The 26,536-nt window shown below is 41.9% G+C and overlaps 1 protein-coding gene across 1 annotated transcript; it reads left to right on the forward strand.

The window, feature by feature from the left end:
- Positions 1-1,293: 1,293 nt before the first annotated feature.
- Positions 1,294-11,834, forward strand: LOC145875987 (uncharacterized). The gene is made up of 2 exons (XM_082971761.1): positions 1,294-1,818; positions 9,474-11,834. The coding sequence occupies exons 1-2, from the start codon at positions 1,521-1,523 to the stop codon at positions 10,274-10,276; spliced, it is 1,101 nt and encodes a 366-aa protein (XP_082827887.1). The 5' UTR covers positions 1,294-1,520; the 3' UTR covers positions 10,277-11,834.
- Positions 11,835-26,536: the final 14,702 nt, after the last annotated feature.

The following is a 26,536-nucleotide window of genomic DNA, read 5'->3' on the forward strand; positions in this document are numbered from 1 at the left end:
AGTCTATTATTTTTTCTGAGAAATGAAGGCTATTCCATGTGAGAAATTGCCAAGAAACTGAAGATCTCGTACAATGTTGTGTACTACTCCCTTCACAGAACAGTGCAAACTGGCTCTAACCAGAATAGGAGGCCCCAGTGCACAACTGAGCAAGAGGACAAGTACATTAGTGTCTAATTTGAGAAACAGACGCCTTACAAGTTTTCAACTGGAAGCTTTATCAAATAGTACCTGCAAAACACCAGTCTAAACGTCAACAGTAAAGACCGTTTAAAAAAAGAAAAGATTAAGATGGGCAAACTAACACAGACATTGGGCAGAGGAAGATTGGAAAAAAGTGTTATGGACAGACGAATCTAAGTTTGAGGTGTTCGGATCACAAACAAGAACATTCGTGAGTTCCAGAAAAAATGAAAAGATGCTGGAGGAGTGCTTGACGCCTTCTGTCAAGCATGGTGGAGGCAATGTGATGGTCTGGGGTGCTTTGGTGGTGGTAAAGTGGGAGATTTATACAGGGTAAAAGGGATCTTGAAGAAGGAAGGCTATCACTCCATTTTGCAAAGCCATGCCATACCCTGTGGACGGCGCTTAATTGGAGCCAACTTCCTCCTACACCAGGACAATGACCCAAAGCACAGCTCCATTTAGGGAAGAAGCATTCAGCTGGTATTCTGTCTATAATGGAGTGGTCAGCACAGTCACCGGATCTCAACCCTATTGAGCTGTTGTGGGGGCAGCTTGACCGTATGATACGTAAGAAGTGCCCATCAATCCAATCCAATTTGTGGGAGGTGCTTCAGGAAACATGGGTTAGGGTTTGGCAGGGGTTTGGCCGTCATTGTAAATAAGAATTTGTCCTTAGCTGGCTTGCCTGTTTAAATAAAGGTTAAATACATTTTTTTTTAAATGTAACTTCATTACACCGTTACACTGGCATACAAACTCGGTAGCATAGAGTTGATAATACATATGACGTTGGGAAATAGTGCATTGTGGGTAGTTTAGAAGATTTCCCGAAATAAGTTAATCAATTTGTAATAATGCAAAAACATAACTGTTTGTACTTATAGGTAACCATATCGTGACTACAACTAGGCTACTAAGTCTTTAACCACACTGTGTTGTTACACTGGCGAGTAAAAACTCATGCTTCCTACACTTTAACTTTTTGTCTGACAATAAAATAATCATTTTACTCAACTGCGTTACCCACTCCAGTCAGCAGATGGCGGTGTGGGAATTTAAGGTAATGCTGTTGGTGTGACGTATAATGTAGTGGACGGAACGCTTCTTTCAACAGCAACAACAGTTAGTCAGACACCACGGTAGCTTGCTAGACAAAATAGCCGAACAATAAAGCTCTTTAGATGCTTTAGTGTATATTAGCCACTGTGTTTTAAACCCACTTCTGTCGTCTAGTTAGTTATCCGATTTAATTTCATATTTACGGTGTTGTTGTTATTAGTCAGCTAGCGGGCTGGTTAAGTTAGCATTAGCCTAGCTAGCTAACATCTCCGACCATGCGTTCACTAAGCTACTCTCCTCCTGCTAAAGAAGATGAGGTCTGCTGGACGGAGAAAGAAGCTCTCGTCAAAGAGGAGGAGGAAGAGGAGGCTGTTACAATACAAAACCAAGTAGAGGGTGAGGCTGTTACCGTGAAAGAAGAAGAGAAAGACGTTACAGAGAAAGAAGAGGAAGACGTGTTAAGAGTGAAGGAGGAGGAAGATGCAGTTTTTGGAGTGAAGAAGGAAGGAGAGATTACTGTCACATTGAAAGATGAAGATGAAGAGGAGGAGATAGGAGATCTGATTAACACCAGTAAGTACCGCCTTCAATTAGTTTTTAACTTTGGATATTCGGAGTTGGCTCGTCAATACCTCTTCAACGGAGGGCCCTGGGATGATGACTGATATGTCTAGAATCAGACGACGTAGAGACAAGCTACCCCTTGTTTTCTCCGTTCCGTTTCCAAAAAGTGACTTAACATATATATTTGAGGAGGGTCTATCTGCTGACCGCAGACTGGGGGGCCACGGCATGTAGTGTTTTTAATGTAGTGATGTTTTACTACACACCGTGACCCCCAATAGAGCCATGTGAGAGTTGGGTTGGCTACACCAAACATTATGGATATACTGACAAGATGTCTCTCCGTCCTGACAAGGGGAGTCGTTGTCCACAAAGCTGCACTGTGGGTTGTCTATCTCCCACCTATCCTGTCTTTGGATTGGTGGATACATCTTATTATTGTAATCTATTGTTTATATTCTATGAGGGTTGTTGTCGTCAACCGCTTGTATTCAATGGAGAGAGATGCTAAGCTACTAGCATGAATATGCATAGAGATCTGGAGAACTCCTATAGTGTTTTTATCAAAGTTGTCGGTATGTCACGTGTCCACGTAACAACTTAATCATTACGAAACTTCTGTTAGATCAAGTAAACCTCACGTAGCAAATAAGCCATTCATTTTGTTGTTTACCAAATTCAACACTTTCCACATTGGGTTGATAATTGTTTCCACTTGGATACAACCTACTGTAGCCTACTGGCATGACCTAGAGAGGTACAACCTACTGTAACCTACTGGCATGACCTAGAGAGTTACAACATACTGTAGCCTACTGGCATGACCTAGAGAGACCCAACCTACTGGAGCCTACTGGCATGACCTAGAGAGTTACAACCTACTGGCATGACCTAGAGAGGTACAACCTACTGTAACCTACTGGCATGACCTAGAGAGATACAACCTACTGTAACCTACTGGCATGACCTAGAGAGATACAACCTACTGTAACCTACTGGCATGACCTAGAGAGATACAACCTACTGGCATGACCTAGAGAGATACAACCTACTGTAACCTACTGGCATGACCTAGAGAGATACAACCTACTGGAGCCTACTGGCATGACCTAGAGAGTTACAACCTACTGGCATGACCTAGAGAGATACAACCTACTGTAACCTACTGGCATGACCTAGAGAGTTACAACCTACTGTAACCTACTGGCATGACCTAGAGAGATACAACCTACTGGCATGACCTAGAGAGTTACAACCTACTGTAACCTACTGGCATGACCTAGAGAGATACAACCTACTGTAACCTACTGGCATGACCTAGAGAGTTACAACCTACTGTATCCTACTGGCATGACCTAGAGAGATACAACCTACTGGCATGACCTAGAGAGATACAACCTACTGTAACCTACTGGCATGACCTAGAGAGATACAACCTACTGTAGCCTACTGGCATGACCTAGAGAGATACAACCTACTGTAGCCTACTGGCATGACCTACAGAGATACAACCTACTGTAACCTACTGGCATGACCTAGAGAGATACAACCTACTGGCATGACCTAGAGAGTTACAACCTACTGTAACCTACTGGCATGACCTAGAGAGTTACAACCTACTGTAACCTACTGGCATGACCTAGAGAGTTACAACTTACTGTAGCCTACTGGCATGACCTAGAGAGATACAACCTACTGTAGCCTACTGGCATGACCTAGAGAGATACAACCTACTGTAGCCTACTGGCATGATCTAGAGAGATACAACCTACTGTAACCTACTGGCATGACCTAGAGAGATACAACCTACTGACATGACCTAGAGAGATACAACCTACTGGCATGACCTACAGAGATACAACCTACTGTAGCCTATTGGCATGACCTAGAGAGTTACAACCTACTGTAACCTACTGGCATGACCTAGAGAGATACAACCTACTGGCATGACCTAGAGAGATACAACCTACTGGCATGACCTAGACAGTTACAACCTACTGTAACCTACTGGCATGATCTAGAGAGGTACAACCTACTGTAACCTACTGGCATGATCTAGAGAGGTACAACCTACTGTAACCTACTGGCATGACCTAGAGAGGTACAACCTACTGTAACCTACTGGCATGACCTAGAGAGGTACAACCTACTGTAACCTACTGGCATGACCTAGAGAGATACAACCTACTGTAACCTACTGGCATGACCTAGAGAGATACAACCTACTGTAACCTACTGGCATGACCTAGAGAGGTTCAACCTACTGTAACCTACTGGCATGACCTAGAGAGTTACAACCTACTGTAACCTACTGGCATGACCTAGAGAGATACAACCTACTGTAACCTACTGGCATGACCTAGAGAGGTTCAACCTACTGTAACCTACTGGCATGACCTAGAGAGATACAACCTACTGTAGCCTACTGGCATGACCTAGAGAGTTACAACCTACTGTAACCTACTGGCATGACCTAGAGAGATACAACCTACTGTAACCTACTGGCATGACCTAGAGAGATACAACCTACTGTATTCTTTCTACCAATTGATTGGTTGAAATTTTATGACGTGTATTTGTTCATATAGACACACCCCATGTGTTTAATAAAATCAACTGTATGTGCAGAACTTGAATTGAACTGATGCTTCAAGCATTTGATTAAATAATTAACACAAACAAATTACTTGAGGAAGCCAGAGGTCAATATAACCAGAAGAAAATAACCAATTCCCCACCTGCTGCTGGCCTTCGTTAATTCTGACGTTATGCTCCTGAAGTTTCCGGTAAAATAGGCAAACTTTTTCCATTTCCGTTTGAAGTGCCAATTTATCTTACCATTTCTACCGATCTGCGTGCCAGTTATGAACGAGTTACAACACCTGTTTGGCTCCTCCACTTCCTGGGTCGGTGAAGTGAGGTATTACATTTAAGGATTAAATCATTTAACCTCTATGGGCTAGGTGGGACGCTACGTAACAGCCACTGGCAGCCTGTGGCGCGATTTTCAAAACCTTAAAAATCCTATTACTTCAATTTCTCAAACAAATGACTATTTTACAGCTATTTAAAGACAAGACTCTCGTTAATCTAACCACACTGTCCGATTTCAAAAAGGCTTTACAACGAAAGCAAAACATTAGATTATGTCAGCAGAGTACCAAGCCAGAAATAATCAGACACCCATTTTTCAAGCCAGCATATAATGTCACCAAAACCCAGAAGACAGCTAAATGCAGCACTCACCTTTGATGATCGTCATCAGATGACAACCCTAGGACATTATGTTATACAATACATGCATGTTTTGTTCAATCAAGTTCATATTTATATCAAAAACCAGCTTTTTACATTAGCATGTGACGTTCAGAACTAGCATACCCCCCGCAAACTTCCGGGGAATTCGCTAACATTTTACTAAATTACTCACGATAAACGTTCACAAAAAGCATAACAATTATTTTAATAATTATAGATACAGACCTCCTCTATGCACGCGAAATGTCCGATTTTAAAATAGCTTTTTGGTGAAAGCACATTTTGCAATATTCTAAGTACATAGCCCAGGCATCACGGGCTCGCTATTTAGACACCCGGCAAGTTTAGCACTCACCATAATCATATTTACTATTATAAAAGTTTGATTACCTTTTGTTGTCTTCGTCAGAATGCACACCCAGGACTGCTACTTCAATAACAAATGTTGGTTTGGTCCAAAATAATCCATCGTTATATCCGAATAGCGGCGTTTTGTTCGTGCGTTCCAGACACTATCCGAAATAGTAAAGAAGTGTCGCGCGCATGGCGCAATTCGTGACAATAAAATTCTAAATATTCCATTACCGTACTTCGAAGCATGTCAACCGCTGTTTAAAATCAATTTTTACGCCATTTTTCTCGTAGAAAAGCGATAATATTCCGACAGGGAATCTCCTTTTCGGCAAACAGAGGAAAAAATCCCAAAGGCGGGGGCGGTCGGGTCACGCGCATAAGCCCAGTGTCCCTTGATCGGCCACTTGAGAAAGGCGATAATGTGTTTCAGCCTGGGGCTGGAATGACGACATTCTGTTTTTTCCCGGGCTCTGAGCGCCTATGGACGACGTGGGAAGTGTCACGTTAGAGCAGAGATCCTTAGTAAATGATAGAGATGGAAAAGAAGTTCAAGAAATGGTCAGACAGGCCACTTCCTGTAAAGGAATCTCTCAGGTTTTGACCTGCCATTTGAGTTCTGTTATACTCACAGACACCATTCAAACAGTTTTAGAAAATTTAGGGTGTTTTCTATCCATATGTAATAAGTATATGCATATTCTAGTTACTGGGTAGGAGTGGTAACCAGATTAAATCGGGTATGTTTTTTATCCAGCCGTGTCAATACTGCCCCCTAGCCCTAACAGGTTAAGGAATATATCCGAGTCTCACGCTCATCACCTGTGGAATGCGGGGCTTCCAGCGAGGTGTGGATTTAATAGTATGTTGTACCTAGTTTCCCTCCTTCAGGGAACAGTAATTATAGTCACAAATCAAATCAAATGTATTTCTTACATCAGCTGATATCACAAAGTGCTGTACAGAAACCCAGCCTAAAACCTCAAACAGCAAGCAATGCAGGTGTAGAAGCACGGTGGCTAGCAAAAACTCCAGAGAAAGGCCAAAACCTAGGAAGAAACCTAGAGAGGAACCAGGCTATGAGGGGTGGCCAGTCCTCTTCTGGCTGTGCCGGGTGGAGATTATAACAGCACATGGCCAAGATGTTCAAATGTTCATAAATGACCAGCATGGTCAAATAATAATAATCATAGTAGTTGTCGAGGGTGCAACAAGTCAGTAACACAAGAGTAAGTGTCAGTTGGCTTTTTCATAGCCGATCTTTGAGAGTATCTCTACCGCTCCTGCTCTCTAGAGTGTTGAAAACAACAGGTCTTTGACAGGTAGCACCTCCGGTGAACAGGTCAGGGTTCCATAGCTGCAGGCAGAATAGTTTGAACTGGAGCAGCAGCACGGCCAGGTGAACTGGGGACAGCAAGGAGTCATCAAGCCAGGTAGTCCTGAGGCATGGTCCTAGGGCTCAGGTCCTCTGAGAATTAGAGAGAGCATATTTAAATTCACACAGGACACCGGAAAAGACAAGAGAAATACTCCAGATGTGACAGACTGACCCTAGCCCCCCGACACATAAACTACTGCAGCATAAATACTGGAGGCTGAGACAGGAGGGGTCAGGAGACACTGTGGCCCCATCTGATGAAACCCCCGGACAGGGCCAAACAGGTAGGATATTACCCCACCCACTTTGCCAAAGCGCAGCCTCCACACCACTGGAGGGATATCTCCAACCACCAACATACCATCCCGGGACAAGGCCGAGTATAGCCCACAAAGATCTCCGCCACGGCACAGCCCAAGGGGGGGCGCCAACCCAGACAGGAAGACAACGTCAGTGACTCAACCCACTCAAGTGACGCACCCCTCCCATGGACGGCATGGAAGAACACCAGTAAGCCAGTGGATTTAATAGTATGTTGTACCTAGTTTCCCTCCTTCAGGGAACAGTAGTTATAGTCATAACGTGTGGATTTAATAGTATGTTGTACCTAGTTTCCCTCCTTCAGGGAACAGTAGTTATAGTCATAACGTTATGCTTGTCATATGATGAACTTTAACTTAAATACTGGATCTTGCTGTCGGACAGTTGTTTTGTATATTCAGATCTCCGAAATGCTCTCTAACTACGTAACATTTAGTGTCTCCTTATGTTACGCTGGGAAAACAGTTTTCATGGGCACAGAAATCCTAAATCATTTCAGTTTACTAAATCCAATGGTTCTAACCGAGAGTCACCTTAACTTTATTGACAACTCCCAAATGGATACTGTCATTAATGCGGTTCTTCAATAATTACACATAATACTTAATACTGTAGCTGTTTAGTTACAGTCACATGTTCAACTATCATCAGCTGATCCAGGAAATCATTTTCTGCATGCCAGTCAAACGTAGTTCTTCATTCATTACACCGGTAAAGACAGTTATGCCGTGCTCCACGTTGGATCCAACATCCCAAACAAATCGATATTTATAATGTGTTATTGTCTACTTGATTTACAGTAGGGTCTCGTTAGTCCGTTTGGAAACGGAGATACTTAGCTCATAATGTGTAGAGAACTGTTCCTTGATGGATAGGCTATTGTACAACACACAGAGCTATTTTCCTTTATTCAGGACATTTAGAATGACAACACATTACAGAGTAGCCTAGTGGGATTATTCACAAAATTATCTGGTGATCAGGTTATGAATTGTCATGACAAAGACATTTTAGTCTCCTTGTTTCACCTAAAATATTAAATGATTTATAGTCCTAGGTCTATGTTGTTGTTAGGTGAAGTTATGGGTCCTACAGTAGGTCTATGTTATTGTTAGGTGAGATTATAGACCATTTTGGCATACACTTAGTGGACAAAACCTCATTGTCAGGCTGATGTCAGGCTGATGGAAAACTAGCCAATGAGCATTTTACTGGTTGAAGTCGTTTTTAAATATAAAGTAGTACATTTTCGACAATAACACAAACATTATATTAAATCAGGACATTCAAACGAGCCTTACAATTATAATCCAAAGTAGTGTCAAATGATAATAATAATAATCATAATCAACCTGGAAACGGAGGCTTTATTTGCTGTCAGCCTATGAGAACTCCCCTGAGTTTTCCCCACGGTGGTGAAGTAGTGAATAGACACAGAGCTTAATGTGAGTTTCCTTGAGTAGCACTCCTGATCTAGTGCTGTAATATTCAGAATACATTGTGAAAACTAATCTTTGCTCACCATTTTTTAAATAGATATATTTTTTTCACCCCTTTTTTCTCCCAAATTGGTACTTACAGTCTTGTCTCATCGCTGCAACTCCCATACGGACTCTGGAGAGGCGAAGGTCGAGAGCCATGCGTCCTCCGAAACACAACCCAACCTAGCCGCGCTGCTTCTTGACACAATGCCCATCCAACCCGGAAGCCAGCAGCACCAATGTGTCGGAGGAAACACCGTACACCTGGCGACCTGGTCAGTGTGCACTGCGCCCGGCCCGCCACATGAGTTGCTAGTGCGCGATGAGACAAGGATATCCCTGCCGGCCAAACCCTCCCCTAACCCGGACGACGGTGGGCCAATTGTGCGTCACCCCATGGGCCTCCCGGTCGTGGCCGGCTGCAACAGAGCTTGGACTCGAACACAGAATCTCTAATGGCACAGCTTAGGCCACTTGCTCACCATTTTTTCTCCAGGCAGATATACTACATCCATAACTAGCGGTTTCTGCATTAGCAGGGAGGTGTTTCTGCAATCAAATTGTGTGCACATCGCCCTTGTCGCAATTTTAGCAAACACAGAAAGGTGCCTATATTTGAGAACAAAAGTCGCCTGGCACACTGCTTAGGAGTTCAACACCTTTTACTTATTTCTAGTTACTACTAATGTGAAAACAAGACTAAATATGACTATTGTTGCTCACTTGACTGTCTTAAGACAATTGTCAAGTAATTTTAACATTCATTACAGATGTCAATTGTTGTACAGTATCATGGCTACGCTGTTGGCATCACCTTTTTCAGTGGAGTTCTGCTGTTGTGAGCCTTTAACTATCTGTCTGACTTGTTCACACAGGAGAGAGACGTGACTATCATGGATCCTCTGGGGAGTCTCAACATCATGATGCTAACGAGTCAGAGAAGAGTCTGTCCAGATTCTATCACCTCAAGAAACACCAGCAGAGACCGACAGGGAAGAAATCTATCTGGTGCTCTGATTGTGGAAAACATTGCAAATCTTCATCAGAACTTAAAATACACCAGCGAACACACACAGGAGAGAAATCTCACCACTGTTTTGATTGTGGGAAGAGTTACTTAAGATTAAAAGCACTAAAAGTACACCTGAGAATTCACACTGGAGAGAAACCTTACAGCTGTGATCAATGTGGGAAGAGTTTTACTACATTTAGCTATCTGACTATACACCAGAGAACACATACAGGAGAGAAACCGTACAGCTGTACTGAATGTGGGAAGAGTTTTACTCAGTCAAGCAACCTGTTATCACACCAGAGGATACACACAGGAGAGAAATCTTTTAGTTGTAATCAATGTGTGAAAAGTTTTATTTCATCTAGTTATCTGACTGTACACCAGAGAACACACACAGGAGAGAAACCTTATAGCTGTGATCAATGTGGGAAGACTTATATTTCGTCTTGCCATCTGACTAGACACCAGCGAATACACACAGGAGAGAAACCTTATAGCTGTAATCAATGTGGGAAGAGTTTTACTCGGTCAGACAACCTGATATTACACCAGAGAACACACACAGGAGAGAAACCTTATAGCTGTGATCAATGTGGGAAGAGTTTTACTACATCTGGCTCTCTGACTCTACACCAGAGAACACACACAGGAGAGAAATCATAGCTGTGATCAGTGTGACAAGAGATTCTCCGATAAGACATCTGATCAAACATCAGAAAATACATGAAGGAGTTGTTTCATGATATCAATGAAATCTCACAATGTAGAATGTTTAACATTGTAGAAGGAGTATTTTAATAATGTCACAATGTAGAACCCTAAACGTTTGTCCCCTGTTCTATTGATTTCAACATGATATGGATATTAGCCTCAGGGGGGAAATCCAGGCTCTGAAATGGAAGAGTTACTATTTATGAGATTTAATAAAAAGTGACTAACAAAAAAAGAGTTGTGTTACACTTACCATGTTGGTGACCCACTGGAATCAAAATGTATCTGGCTGTTTTCTACAAATTGTCCTCTAACCAGTGATGTACACATTATTCCCAGATTCTGTGTGGTTTTTGAGCTGTTCGTTTTAACAGGACATGCAACCTCATCTCCCTCCTGTCGTACAATTGATTTCAACATGATATCGATGAGTTATGACATAAGTGTTGTGTTCCTTTGTTTACCGACCCCTAAATTTAACTGCATCACTTCAAAATGTAGCTGACTGTCTTCTGCAGGTTGTCCTCTAACCAGTGAGGTGAAAGATATCTCCATTTCCAAGTGTTTTTTTTTTTGTTGTGTTAGTTTCAGGAGCAGATTCAACCTGATTTCCCCCCAAATGGATATTAGATTTGTGTTTAGCTAGTGCGTTGCTATGGATCTTTATTTATTTTGACTGCACGTTTTTCCGTATTGGAGATACATTTTGTTTGGGCTCGTTCCAAGGGGACAAGAGTTCTAGAAGCTAGTGAGTTTTAGGAAGACGAGAGTTCTAGAATCTAGTGGGATTTAGGAAGACGAGTGTTCTAGAAGCTAGTGAGTTTTAGGAAGACGAGAGTTCTAGAAGCTAGTGAGTTTTAGGAAGACGAGAGTTCTAGAAGCTAGTGAGTTTTAGGAAGAGGAGAGTTCTAGAAGCTAGTGAGTTTTAGGAAGAGGAGAGTTCTAGAAGCTAGTGAGTTTTAGGAAGAGGAGAGTTCTAGAAGCTAGTGGGATTTAGGAAGACGAGAGTTCTAGAATCTAGTGAGTTTTAGGAAGATGAGTGTTCTAGAAGCTAGTGAGTTTTAGGATTCTATAGAAAGAAAAAGGAGAAACAAATAATCCTATTGTATATTATTATTTAGAAATAAGTTTTTTTTCTTGTTTTTAATTGTTGACAGCCAGTAGACACCATGTTTATATTGGTGAAGGTGAAGCATTGTAGTTGATTATAATGTGAAATGGAAGTTGTTTTCTGTTGGTGGTGAGCAAACTTTTCCAACAAAAATATAGGATATATTTGTTGTCTTAAAGGGGAAGGTGTTACAGGCTTTGGTTTTTCCATTTATGTTTTGAGGTTGGACTTTAGCACGTCTAGCTCGTTAGCTCGTCTAGCTCGTTAGCCCGTCTAGCTCGTTAGCACGTAGGACGCACTGATTGGTGTCACCTCGTTAGTCAGTATGTGTTACACCTGTGCTGGCTTGTCCATCTCGTTAGTGGGAAGGTGTTTCACCTGAGCTGGTCCAGGTTCTATTTAAGAGTGTCTGGCCCAGTGCTCCAGTTGTCTTGATACATGTGGAGAGTCAACACCTTTAGTTGCTCCACCTTTTTGGTTTGCTTCCTGTCTTTAAGTTTGGTGTGGGATTTTCTTTTGTTTTCCTCTTCTTGGGCAGATTTAGTGGGTCTCATGGTGGGTGTCTTTTAGGTCCCAGTTGTTGTTACTAGTCAACTTTCAGTGGACACCCCCATAGTGTCTTTCAGAGCCCCTCCTAAAAAACAAGTTATATTTTGGGTTGGATGTTGCATCATATTGTTGATATTTTAATCAATGGCATTTCCTTACAATGCTCATTAGTCTTTCAGTTGTTAGTCTTCTGTTTTTTATCCTCATATTTGTGTACTAAATGTTTATTTTCATAGTTTTTTCCTGTGAAGCCATTGTGTTGCATCCATGTCTGACATGTGCTGTATAAATAAAGCTTGATTTGATTTGAACACATTGTAAAACAAATTTACCCAATGACTGACCAATCAACAAACTATTGGTCCACCTTAGTATGAAAAACCGTATCAATCACTCTTTTCCAGCCTGCTGAAGGCGTGGTGGAGTGGTAAACACCACCCCCGGCTCTACCAGGGGCTTGAGGTGGTCTCCCACAGCTCTGCTTATGTCATGTTCTGTGGCCTTGCTGTTCCATTTCTTGACTGCCCCTGCAACACAGAAAGAAACACATTTAGTCATATTATATAAACACTCAAAGTAATGGATATGGAGCATCTAGGGCCTCAGTTACACCTGGCACCTAAATGTGACTTCTGATCACTCCAAGCTGCATTAGGTTCAGATCTACCAGGATGGGCTTTTGACATAGTCTGGATGCAGTCCGGCCATTGAATATGCATAAGCAATGTAAAGAGATGGGGTGAATGAGGGGAAAAGTACATTTTACACAAATGACCTTCATAAATCAAATGTTGTTGGTCACATACAGGTGTTCAGCAGATGTTATTGCGGGTGTAGCGAAATGCTTGTCCACAACAAATACCTAATACACACAAATCTAAGTAAAGGAATGGAATTAGGAATATATAAATATATGGATAAACAATGTCAGAGCAGCATAGACTGAGATACAGTTTATACATAGAGATGAGAAATGGAAGATATGTAAACATTATTAAAGGGACATAATTAAAGTGACTAGTGTTCCATTTATTAAAGTGGCCAATGATGTCAAGTCTATATGTAGGCTGCAGCCTCTCTGTGCTATTTAACAGTCTGATGGCCTTGAGATAGAAGCTGTTTTTCAGTCTTTCGGTCCCAGCTTTGATGCATCTGTACTGATATCGCCTTCTGAATGATAGCAGGGTGAACAGGCAGTGGCTCAGGTGGCTCGGGTAATAACAAAAAACATGTATGTATGCCTGAGGGGAAATTCACTTTCATACAGCCAAAAGGGGTGAGAAATTACACCGATATCAGTGGACAATTTGCACTAATGTAAATAAATATAGATGATGGAACATATTCCCTTTTGCTGATGTGATGAACCGCTAAGGGGACATAAATATTTACCATCTAAACCATGTGTGACCTCTCACCTCTCTGGCTGTAGAAGTGTTCTTCCTAACCAGTCCCTCAACAGCACTCTGACTGAGCTCCACCCTCACTGGGTCTTCAGAGGAGAGGAAGGCTGAGGAGGGATGGAAGGATGAATGGATCAGTCAGTCAATAAAGTGTAGAGCTGCTGTCTATGCTGTCTGACAAAATCACAATTTTAGTAGTTCGTTAAAGTAAATAAGGCTTTATGACTGCTGAATACCAACTATCAATCACTTAGATCATGTATTTTCAGGTAGAGATACATCCTTGGGACGTCCATAGCCCATTGAAGTTGACATTTTAAATGGTTAAGGTAGGGGTTAAGGTTAGGGTTTAGGGTAGGGATGTCCCAAGGATCCCAGATAGCATTGACCATTGTGCATTCTTCTGTCTATTTTACATAGCAGGTGATGGGTTCTGACTTCTGAACTTGAAAATATTAAATATCCTTATTATGTGAAATTGAATGAAACAATAATGTATGTTGATGGTCATATAATGTACAATATTCCATGATGTTTCTATATGATAACAATAGAGTAATATATTTAATATGATGTACAATATTCCATGATGTTTCTATATGATAACAATAGAGTAATATATTTAATATATTCCATCATGTTTCTATCTGATAACAATAGCCTAATATATTTAATATGATGTACAATATTCCATGATGTTTCTATATGATAACAATAGAGTAATATATTTAATATGATGTACAATATTCCATGATGTTTCTATATGATAACAATAGAGTAATATATTTAATATGATGTACAATATTCCATCATGTTTCTATATGATAACAATAGAGTAATATATTTAATATGATGTACAATATTCCATGATGTTTCTATATGATAACAATAGAGTCAAATATTTAATATGATGTACAATATTCTATGATGTTTCTATATGATAACAATAGAGTCAAATATTTAATATGACATATACTCTTTTTTAACAGTTTCACTAATTCATCTGAATTAACTTAATCATTATGACACACCCCTCTCTATTGTCATTGGTTGCACTAATTGCACTGTTTGTCTACATAACCTGGTTCAAGTATTGATGACATCACCCTGAAGAAGACACAGTGATGCTGAAACGTTGGTAAATACCCAATAAATTACTGGGAGTTTATATATGGAGTGTGGGATTCTCTTTATTTTGATAGTTTATTCGCCGTTAGTCAGGACCTCCTCGCAAACTATTTTTCTGGGTGTGCGCCAGCTCATGTTTTTAAGGGTAGGTAACAACACATCCGCCATGCTGATCTTCAACACAGGGGCCCCTCAGGGGTGCGTGCTCAGCCCCCTCCTGTAGTCCCTGTTCACTCATGACTGCACGACCAGGCACGACTCCAACACCATTATTAAGTTTGCCGATGCCACAACAGTGGTAGGCCTGATCACCAACAACGATGAGACAGCCTATAGGGAGGAGGTCAGAGACCTGGCCGTGTGGTGCCAGGACCAACAACCTCTCCCTCAACGTGATCAAGACAAAGGAGATGATTGTGGACTACAGGAAAAGGAAGACAGCACGCCCCCATTCTCATCGACGGGGCTGTAGTGGAGCAGGTTGAGAGCTTCAAGTTCCTTGGTGTCCACATCACTAACAAACTATCATGGTCCAAGCACACCAAGATAATCGTGAAGAGGGCACGACAAAACCTATTCCTCCTCAGGAGACTGAAAAGATTTAGCATGGGTCCTCAGATCCTCAAAAGCTTCTACAGCTGCACCATCGAGAGCATCCTGACTGGTTGCATCCCTGCCTGGTATGGCAACTGCTCTGCCTCCGACCGCAAGGTACTACAGAGGGTAGTGAGTACAGCCCAGTACATCACTGGGGCCAAGCTTCCTGCCATCCAGGACCTCTATACCAGGCGGTGTCAGAGGAAGGCCCCCCCCCCCCCCCCCCCCCCCCCCACTCTCTGTTATCATCTATGCATAGTCACTTTAATAACTCTACCTACATGTACATATTCACCGTCTCACCTCATACTGTATTGGAGCAGCAGCAGCTGACTACCCAGTTCACCATCAGTTCACCGTCTCACCACATACTGTATTGGAGCAGCAGCAGCTGACTACCCAGTTCACCATCAGTTCACCGTCTCACCTCATACTGTATTGGAGCAGCAGCAGCTGACTGCCCGGTTCAACACCAGTTCACCGTCTCACCTCATACTGTATTGGAGCAGCAGCAGCTGACTGCCCAGTTCAACATCAGTTCACCGTCTCACCTCATACTGTATTGGAGCAGCAGCAGCTGACTTGATCGTTGATACTAATCATCATGTTTGAATCTGAGAGTAAATAGAGCCGACTACACTCTAAAAATGAAGGGTTCAACTGGAGTTGTTCTCAGATCCCCTAAGAACCGTAGGGTTCTTGGTCAATGAAAAACAGCCCCAAAAGGTTCTTCAAAGAACTTGTTAGAAGGTGGGTTCATCGAGGAACCTCCGTTGTTGCTGGACTTCTTCCGGGAACTTCGCAATTACAACTGAAAACGATGGTGACAAGTTTGGATGCGACAACAGTTAAAAAGGTTAAGTTGGGTTGATGTTTGGCTCTGAATATGTCTCGAAATAATGTATTATAATAAAATAACATACTAATAATGAATAACGAAGACAATGATAGTTTTCTGTGAATATCTTCCATAACGTTACTATAGTTAATTAACGTTAATATTAGAAAGCCGGGTTTGACCGTCGGCGTTGTATGAGCTACAGTACAGTACCGTTAGCTAGCTAGCTAACGTTATGTCCTAACTAGGCACAACTAGGTTTGGATTATTTCCTCAACTATATTCTTTCCCATATATTGTATATCGTTTCCATAAAGACAACATGGCTTTACACTCATTAACGTAAGTTTCCAATCTGGAGCAGTTCTCATTTTTGTGATAATGAACTAGCTAACGTTATCTTCGCTAACTAACTAACTAACTAAGGACGGTGACCTGTCCAGACGAGATGTTACAACGAACTGAATCATCAATGGAGGTCTTCCTCTTTATATAGGCTGCTACAGCATGCAATACTATTAACTCACAAGGGGGCATAACGTTACATGTACAATACTATCCCATTTTGGAAACATTACATGTACAATACTATCCCATTGTGGAAACGTTACATGTACAATACTATCCCATTTTGGAAACGTTACATGTACAATACTATCCCATTTTGGAAACGTTACATGGACAATACTATCCCATTGTGGAAACGTTACATGTACAATACTATCCCATTTTGGAAACGTTACATGTACAATACTATCCCATTTTGGAAACGTTACATGGACAATACTATCCCATTTTGGAAACGTTACATGTCCGCCCCCTTGTGGAGGGAAATTAATATCTTAGATGGTAGCTGTAGATGGGATTCAAATGCATAATGGTATTAATACAGTGTCTAGACTACCTCTTTTGTATAAATGCCCTTCAGAATCCAAACACAGTATTGCCACGCAGCAAAATGTTGCGTATAATCTTTCAAGTCAGCCTGATAAAATATTGAACAATTTGTGTACAAAGATATCTTGAAATGTGATATTAGGGCTGTATGGCAGTACTGTTACTGTATGGCAGTACTGTATTGGCTAGTGCTTTCTCCAATATGTTCTTCTATTTTATATTATATTATTTGTCGATGCCTATAATCTTTCAATATTTATTTAATATATATATATATATATTAATGCTTGTAAGACTATTCTTTGACACATTTTCTCTTCCTTTGAAACTCTTATAGGACAGAACATGGACACAATGCAATTGGGATCAAGAAGAAGGTACAGATATGTTGTAGGACAGCTGCATTTGAAGTGTACATTTAACCTACATAGCAGTCAATACAAACATAGAACATCACCCAAAACACACAAAACAAACACTCCCTGCCACGCCACAATAACAAATAACCCCTTTTACTGGTCAGGACGTGACAGTACCCCCCCCCCCCCCCCCCAAAGGTGCAGACCCTGAAATGCACCTCAAACTAAAAAAAACCACAAAAACAACCCCAAACCTAAAGGGAGGAAAGGGAGGGTGGCCACCGTCAAGGACGGTTCCTGTGCTACACCCCCCCATCCCAATCCTCCCCCCACGGATGTGGCTCTTGGCGTAGCTCCCGTTCCGTAGACTCTAGGCTGGGGAGCGTCGCTGCAGACACCTGGCTGGGGAGCATCTCTGCCGGCTCCGGACTGTAGGCCGTCTCTGCCGGCTCCGGACTGTAGGCCGTCTCTGCCGGCTCCGGACTGTAGGCCGTCTCTGCCGGCTCCGGACTGTAGGCCGTCTCTGCAGGCTCCGGACTGTAGGCCGTCTCTGCAGGCTCCGGACTGTAAACTGTCGCCGGAAGCTCCGGGCGGGGAACTGTTGCCGGAAGCTCCGAACAGGGAACTATCGCCGGAAGCTCTGGACGGGGAACTGTCGCCGGAAGCTCTGGACGGGGAACTGTCGCCGGAAGCTCTGGATGGGGAATGCGCACTGGAGGCCTGATGCGTGGGAATGGCTTTGGAGGCGCCAGACTAGTAACACGCACCACAGGGCTAGTGCGAGGAGCAGAAACAGGACGTACTGGACTGAGCAGGCGCACTGGAGGCCTGATGCGTGGGACTGGCTTTGGAGGCGCCAGACTAGTGACACGCACCTCAGGGCTAGTGCGAGGAGCAGGAACAGGACGTACTGGGCTATGGAGGCGTACCGGAGATCTGGAGCTCAGGGCTGGCACACACCGTCCTGGCTGGATGGTCACTATAGCCCGGCACGGGCAGAGCGCTGGCACAGGGCGAACTGGGCTGTGCTGGGGAATGATGGCTGCCGTGCGTAGAGCAGGCGCAGGGTAGGCTGGACCTAGGAGACGCACTGGTGGCCAGATGTGCTGTGCCGGCGCACTTCTCCCTGGCTGAGTGCCAACTCTAGCACGGCAATGCTGAGGAGCCCGTATCGACCGCACCGGGCTATAGCTGCGCACTGGCGACACAGTGCGTAACTCAGCATAACAGGGTGCCTGCTTGATCCGTCGCTCCCATAATAAGCACGAGGAGTTGGCTCAGGTCTCCAACCTGACTTACCCCAACTCCCTGTGTGCCCCCCCCCCCCCCCCCCCCATTTTTTGGGGGGGGCTGCCTCTCAGGCTCCTGTAGCTCCCTTAATTTGTCCTCCCAGAATCATCGTTCCTCCTTCCATGTCGATCCTTCTCCCCGGTGCTCCAGTCCACGCTGCTTGGTCTTCTTGTGGTGGGTGGTTCTGTAACGGCCGTCGAAGGGAGTAGACCAAGGCGCAGCGGGTTGAGTGCTCATATTTAAATATTTATTCGAACATTTAAACAAAACAAGAAAAACGACAGCCAAACAGTTCTGTCAGGTACACTAAACACTAAACAGAAAATAATCACCCACAAAACACAATGAGAAAACCCCCTACTTAAATATGGTCTCTAATCAGAGGCAACGAGATTCAGCTGCCTCCAATTAGAGACCAACCCCAAATAGTTCCAACATAGACAACCTAGATTAAACATAGAAATAGAATAACATAGAACATCACCCAAAACCCCCAAAACACACAAAACAAACACCCCCTGCCACGCCCTGACCAAACTACAATAACAAATAACCCCTTTTACTGGTCAGGACGTGACAATACACACTAAAGCTGAAGAAATCTGTATTTAGCATCAAGTCTACAATATTGTTAGTTTACCTATGATTCATCTTTAATGTTGTTTTTATTGTACATCATTAGTTGTATTTTTTAAATGTCATGTCATGTATTCCCCTGTGGCTCAGTTGGTAGAGGATGGTGTTTGCAATGCCAGGGTTGTGGGTTTGATTCCCACGGGGGGCCAGTACAACAACAACAAAAATGCATGAAATGAAATGTATGCATTCACTACTGTAAGTCGCTCTGGATAAGAGCGTCTGCTAAATAACTCAAATGTAAAATGTAAAAAAAATGTCATGAAAAGCACTATACAAAGTAAATGTATTATGTATTATGGTCTGACATGCCTGCAGAAATGTTGCAATTTTGTAATGTGTTTTGTTTGGTAAATTGTTTTGTTAATATGAATTTACATTTGTGGTGCCACTAAATAAACAATGAATTATTTAAATCAATACTGTCAATATTGCTATTATTAATATTAAAATATGTTTTTATAATGGAGGGAGGGTGGACAGGGAGTTTAAAAAATGAACCCCAAAAGGTTCTTTGAGGAACCATGATAAGGGGTTCTTCAAAGAACTTAGAGGTTCCCACAAAAGGTTCTTCAAATAACTTTTAGGGGTTCCCCCACAGTTTCAATTTGAAGAACCCCTACAGGATACTCCAGGAACCTTTACTTTTTAGAGTGTATATTGATAAAAGTCACCTTGTCCGAGAGACATTTACATAGTTATACACAGCCCAAATTGGGATGATTATTTTAGGGCGAAATAGCGGCCACAACAGACAGACCTGATATCGACCATAATTCAACATCCTTGGACGTCACGTGCTGAGTAGGTATGACCAAAGTTATTCTATTTGTCTACACTTGTAGTACATTTTTACACTATAATAAATGTTTATGATGCCACATCATCCGTTTTCAAAGGGAGTCGTTGGTTTTTAGTGGCAGTCGCTTTTGAGCTTTTTGTCTGAAAGTATTTTCTCAACTGCGATACCAACTCCAGTCAGCAGATGGCGATGTGCGTCTTTCAGGTGATTCTGCCACTGTGACGTATAATCTAGTGGACAGGACGCTTGTTCAGCATCAACAGCTAGTCAGCCACCTTGGTTCACTCTAACTTTATGGAAAAAGGTTTATTCAATAAATCTAGCAACTCCTCTCATACTGGGAAGAACCCCCCCCCCACAGGCCTTAAGGGCAGTTTTATTTCAAATGTAGTACCTGGATGGAGAAAATCCAATTAGCGTTTTATAGTTACATCGTTAGGGTAACTTAACCTAAAGTGGACACACTCCCATCAGTTTCTGAGACAACTGCCCAGACTTTGTAGACAGTTTAATAATGCTTAAAACTCATCTTTATCAAATGATCCATTAAAGATACCAACTCAAAACCTACGTTCGTCTACATATGGATTGTTTAAATTGAATCTAATTATATTCCCAGTATTACTTCATCAAATCTCTAGTAATCATTATACACGCATACAATTCATCATATTTTCATATATTCACAGAATCCATATAAAACGTAAGAAATTCTCAGGTACTCACAACAACCATTCCATTTGCTTTTTCAAGGACTCTCCAAACATACTCCCAGCAGAACAAAAAATTAACTTTTGTTTCCCGAACAATGACCATGGGATCCTCAACGGTTCTCTAACCTCCCAGAGACCACGGCAAAATCAAGCCTCCCAGGAACTATAGACCTTCCGCTGCTTTCTAAAATATCATCCCGCTTATTATCCACATTTCAATCATCTGATTCAGCATATTTCTATGTTACTATCCAAACGTCAGATTAAGACTCATATCACAGTCACACAACTCTCATATCAGTCACACAACTCCCATATCACAGTCACACAACTCTCATATCACAGTCACACAACTCTCATATCACAGTCACACAACTCTCATATCACAGTCACAACTCTCATATCACAGTCACACAACTCTCATACCAGTCACACAACTCTATCACAGTCACACAACTCTCATATCACAGTCACACAATGCTATTCCCAAACATACCTAATCAATTAGTTGTTTTTCAACAATATTTTAACCTGCAGGAATATTTTCACATTTCTATCTCATGGTTAGTTCCTAGGATAATGTAAGTCATACATTTACATCTCTCAATACTTCTAAAATGGGGTCCAGGTTTAAAACAATTACAGGTGCACCTTACTATCTTATACTATATCATAAATGGTCTTAACTAGTAAACACAGATTCTAGTTTTCATCCAGTTCACACCTCCACACAGGAATACACACTCAGAGCCTACGAGGATTTTCTAAAATCTCCACTTTGCGTGTTTCGCTCACCTCATTCTTTTTAAAAAATTAGGTTTGAGTTGTGGTATCCACTCAGATCAAAGGTGGGTTCATCTGCTCCGTTCCCGAAGTCTCCCTGAGATCCCAAGTTAGAGGGATCCCTCGTGCACCATTTACCCAGGTCATCAGGAGTCAGGTCATTTACCCAGGTCGTCAGGAGTCAGGTCATTTATCCAGGTCATCAGGAGCCAGGTAATTTACCCAGGTCGTCAGGAGCCAGGTCATTTACCCAGGTCATCAGGAGTCAGGTCATTTACCCAGGTCGTCAGGAGTCAGGTCATTTACCCAGGTCATCAGGAGTCAGGTCATTTACCCAGGTCGTCAGGTCATTTACCCAGGTCGTCAGGAGTCAGGTCATTTACCCAGGTCATCAGGAGCCAGGTCATTTACCCAGGTCATCAGGTCATTTACCCAGGTCATCAGGAGCCAGGTCATTTACCCAGGTCATCAGGAGCCAGGTCATTTACCCAGGTCGTCAGGAGTCAGGTCAAGATTCACATCCCCATCGCCAAATGTGGAGGTTAATTTCTTTAATATCAATTGAGGAAACAAACTTATCACACAAGTCAGCGTTATTCTAAAACTAAATCTTTATTCACTTATTAATACGGGAGCAGGTCAATACAACACACATATAAAGTGAATCAATTGAGTGTTCTACGAAAATGATGGCTGGTCGACAAATCACCCCCAGATGATTCGTTGAGAGATGAATCACCCCCAGATGATTCGTTGAGAGATGAATCACCCCCAGATGATTCGTTGAGAGCCACGATACAAAAGTACAAAGGTCTTTTACAGCCAAGATACACCCCTTTCAACCTACATGACCAACAACAGATGTATAGAACGGGTCACAAGGTTAAGATTTGTATGAAAGATACTTATAATTCTCAGCAGACAGTATCTGCTGTAAAAACAGTACTCTTTATGTAGAGACCAGGGTCTGGCCCTGAGGTCATCTCTCCCTGGTACCATATAGAACAGAAACATTAACTCATGTTCTGGAATGCGGTCTCTTTAGGTTTAATCACCCAAAAGACATTGTAAATCTCCTGTCAGTGTTTTCTCCCAGAGGCCCATCCTCAGTAGAACACAGACACAATAGTTCTAAGAACCCTCTATTCTGTTGCATAAAACAACCATTTGATGCAATAAAAGTATTATAACAATGTTGCAGTTTTGCTCTCAGTGTCCACTGAAAGTTGACTAGTAACAACAACTGGGACCTAAAAGACACCCACCATGAGACCCACTAAATCTGCCCAAGAAGAGGCAAACAAAAGAAAAACCCACACCAAACTTAAAGACAGGAAGTAAACCAAAAAGGTGGAGCAACTAAAGGTGTTGACTCTCCACATGTATCAAGACAACTGGAGCACTGGGCCAGACACTCTTAAATAGAACCTGGACCAGCTCAGGTGAAACACCTTCCCACTAACGAGATGGACAAGCCAGCACAGGTGTAACACATACTGACTAACGAGGTGACACCAATCAGTGCGCCCAACGAGCTAACGAGCTAGACGGGCTAACGAGCTAGACGTGCTAGACGTGCTAACGAGCTAGACGTGCTAACGAGCTAGACGTGCTAACGAGCTAGACGGGCTAAAGTCCAACCTCAAAACATAAATGGAAAAACCAAAGCCTGTAACACCTTCCCCCTTAAGACAACAAATATGTCCTACATTTCTTTTGGACAAGTTTGCTTACCACCAACAGAAAACAACTTAATTTCCCATTATAATCAACTACAATGCTTCACCTTCACCAATATAAACATGGTGTCTACTGGCTGTCAACAATTAAAAACAAGAAAAAAACACGTATTTCTAAATAATAATATACAATAGGATTATTTGTTTCTCCTTTTTCTTTCTATAGAATCCTAAATCCCACTAGCTTCTAGAACACTCGTCTTCCTAAATCCCACTAGCTTCTAGAACTCTCGTCTTCCTAAAACTCACTAGCTTCTAGAACACTCGTCTTCCTAAAACTCACTAGCTTCTAGAACACTCGTCTTCCTAAAACTCACTAGCTTCTAGAACTCTCGTCTTCCTAAATCCCACTAGCTTCTAGAACTCTCGTCCCCTTGGAACGAGCCCAAACAAAACTCATCTCCAATACGGAAAAACATGCAGTCATAATAAATTGTGATCCATGGCAACGCACTGGCTAAACACAAAACACTCAACTTTTTAACTGCCCACCCTTGAGACAATCAGCAACCAAGTTGTCCTCACCACTGACATGTCTGATTTCAAGAGGAAACTCCTGCAATATCCATAGTAACTTTCCACCTCACTGCAGAGCTTCTCTCTCTATTCAGGGTTCACTAGATAGGCATGTTGTTGGATCGGGGCCCAGTCCCCAATGTCATGTTCTAGTACATTTGGGTTGGCACATCTGAGAATGAACCCTGATATTCTAAAAGCAGGATAACAATGTCAATATAATTGTACCCAAAACTTGTCAGTTGGTTGCATGAATAAGTATTACATGAATTGTAAATATGAAATATCAAAACCAAATGTACACCCCTTTGTTAATACATATTGACAATAATGAACCTAATGGTGAGGCATGAAATAATAAAAAAAAATCCTATTTTGTCAGGCTGAATGTTTTAAATTTTTTACATTTTACATTTTAGTCATTTAGCAGACGCTCTTATCCAGAGCGACGTACAGTAGTGAATGCATATATTTCATTAAAAAAAAATTGTACTTTTTTATTTTATTTTTTATAAATATGAGGTGATTTGAGTCATGCTTCTTCAGTAGTGGAATAAAGACAATTAGCACTTGAATGTTGTAAATAAATACTGGAGTGATGTAGGATTGTTAATAAAATTGATTATAGACCAATTTATTATACTGCGTCCATGTGTATAGGCTGCAAGTATGTTGAAATGAAGCTGTTTTCAAGTCATTGAAAAAACGACCAGAAAAGACCTCTTTTCAACTTTCACTTTCAACTACAACGAACATATATTGGATGTCGGGCATAGTCTTATTTTCAACGTCTTTTCAATGACATGTTGCTAGGTGGGATATCCCCAATGTCAAAACACAGTTTTAACGTGTCCAAATCAATAACCAATAAGCAGAAACAGTTGGTGATATATTGAAAACCTAAACATTTCAAAGTGTTGCATTTTGATTCAAGTGGGTCACCAACATGGTAAGTGTAATACATTTTTTTTGTCACTTTTTGTTAAATCTCATAAATAGTAACTCTTCCATTTCAGAGCCTGGATTTTCCCCCTGAGGCTAATATCCATATCATGCTGAAATCAATAGAACAGGGGACAAACGTTTAGGGTTCTACATTGTGACATCATTAAAATACTCCTTCTACAATGTTAAAACATTCTACATTGTGACATTAATTCATTGATATCATGAAACAACTCCTTCATGTATTTTCTGATGTTTGATCAGAGATCTTTTATCAAAGTATCTCTTGTCACACTGATCACAGCCATAAGGTTTCTCTCCTGTGTGTGTTCTCTGGTGTTTAGTCAGACTGCTAGATGTAGTAAAACTCTTCCCACATTGATCACAGCTAAAAGGTTTCTCTCCTGTGTGTGTTCTATGGTGTCTCTTCAGATGGCTAGAACGAAAAAAACTCTTCCCACATTGAGTACAGCTATATGATTTCTCTCGTATCTCTCCTGTGTGTGTTCTATGGTGTACCTTCAGACTGCTAGAACAAAAAAAACTCTTCCCACATTGAGTACAGCTATATGATTTCTCTCCTGTGTGTGTTCTATGGTGTACCTTCAGACTGCTAGAACGAAAAAAACTCTTCCCACATTGAGTACAGCTATATGGTTTCTCTCGTTTCTCTCCTGTGTGCGTTCTCTGATGTGATATCAGGCTTCTTGACTGGGTATAACTCTTTCCACATTGATTACAGCTAAAAGGTTTCTCTCCTGTGTGTGTTTTCTGGTGTCTCTTCAGACAGCTAGAACGAAAAAAACTCTTCCCACATTGAGTACAGCTAAAAGGTTTCTCTCCTGTGTGTGTTCTCTGATGTGCTGTCAGGCTACCTAACAGGGCATAACTTCTTCCACATTGATTACAGCTAAAAGGTTTCTCTCCTGTGTGTGTTCTCTGATGTGATATCAGGCTACCTGACTGGGTAAAACTCTTCCCACATTGATTACAGCTAAAAGGTTTCTCTCCTGTGTGTGTTCTCTGATGTGATATCAGGCTACCTGACTGGGTAAAACTCTTCCCACATTGATTACAGCTAAAAGGTTTCTCTCCTGTGTGTGTTCTCTGATGTGATATCAGGTTTCTTGACTGGGTAAAACTCTTCCCACATTGATTACAGCTAAAAGGTTTCTCTCCTGTGTGTGTTATCTGGTGTCTCTTCAGACAGCTAGAATTAACAAAACTCTTCCCACACTGAGTACAGCTAAAAGGTTTCTCTCCTGTGTGTGTTCTCTGATGTGATATCAGGCTACCTGACAGGGCATAACTCTTCCCACATTGAGTACAGCCAAAAGGTTTCTCTTCAGTGTGAATTCTTTGATGTATTTTAAGTTTTACTGAGGAGTTGAATCTTTTCCCACAGTCAGAGCAGAAGTAAGATTTCTTCCCTGTGGGTCTCTGCAGGTGTTCCTTGAGGAGTTCTGATCTGGAGAGACTCTTCTCTGCCTCTTCAGCATCATGAGGTTGTTGAGGCTCCCCAGAGGATCCACGATAGTCCCGTCTCTCTCCTGTGTGAACAACAAAGTCATACAGATGGTTAAATGCCCACAACAGCAGAAATCCACTGTTTATTTGAGGTAAAAAGGGATGACCAGAGAGTACCCATGAAGTTGTACAACATTTGACAAGACAGTCAAGACCTAAGCAGTGTGCCAGATGACCTTTGGCCTCCAATATAGGCCCCTTTCTGTGTTTGCTAAAATTGCAGCGATGCACACGCAATTTGGTTGTAGAAACTCCTCCATTCTAATGAGGAAACCACTAGTTATAGATGTAGTATATCTGGTAATGAGGAAACCACTAGTTATGGATGTAGTATATCTGGTAATGAGGAAACCACTAGTTATGGATGTAGTATATCTGG

Source organism: Salmo salar, unplaced genomic scaffold, assembly GCF_965601325.2.
Source record: "Salmo salar unplaced genomic scaffold, fSalSal1 ptg000414l, whole genome shotgun sequence".
NCBI classification, from domain to species: Eukaryota; Metazoa; Chordata; class Actinopteri; order Salmoniformes; family Salmonidae; genus Salmo; species Salmo salar.

Coding starts and splice junctions, on each gene's coding strand:
- LOC145875987 (XM_082971761.1), top strand. CDS start 1,521: ATGCGTTCACTAAGCTACTCTCCTCCTGCTAAAGAAGATGAGGTCTGC. Junction 1,819..9,473: donor AGGAGATCTGATTAACACCA/GTAAGTACCGCC, acceptor TTGTTCACACAG/GAGAGAGACGTGACTATCAT.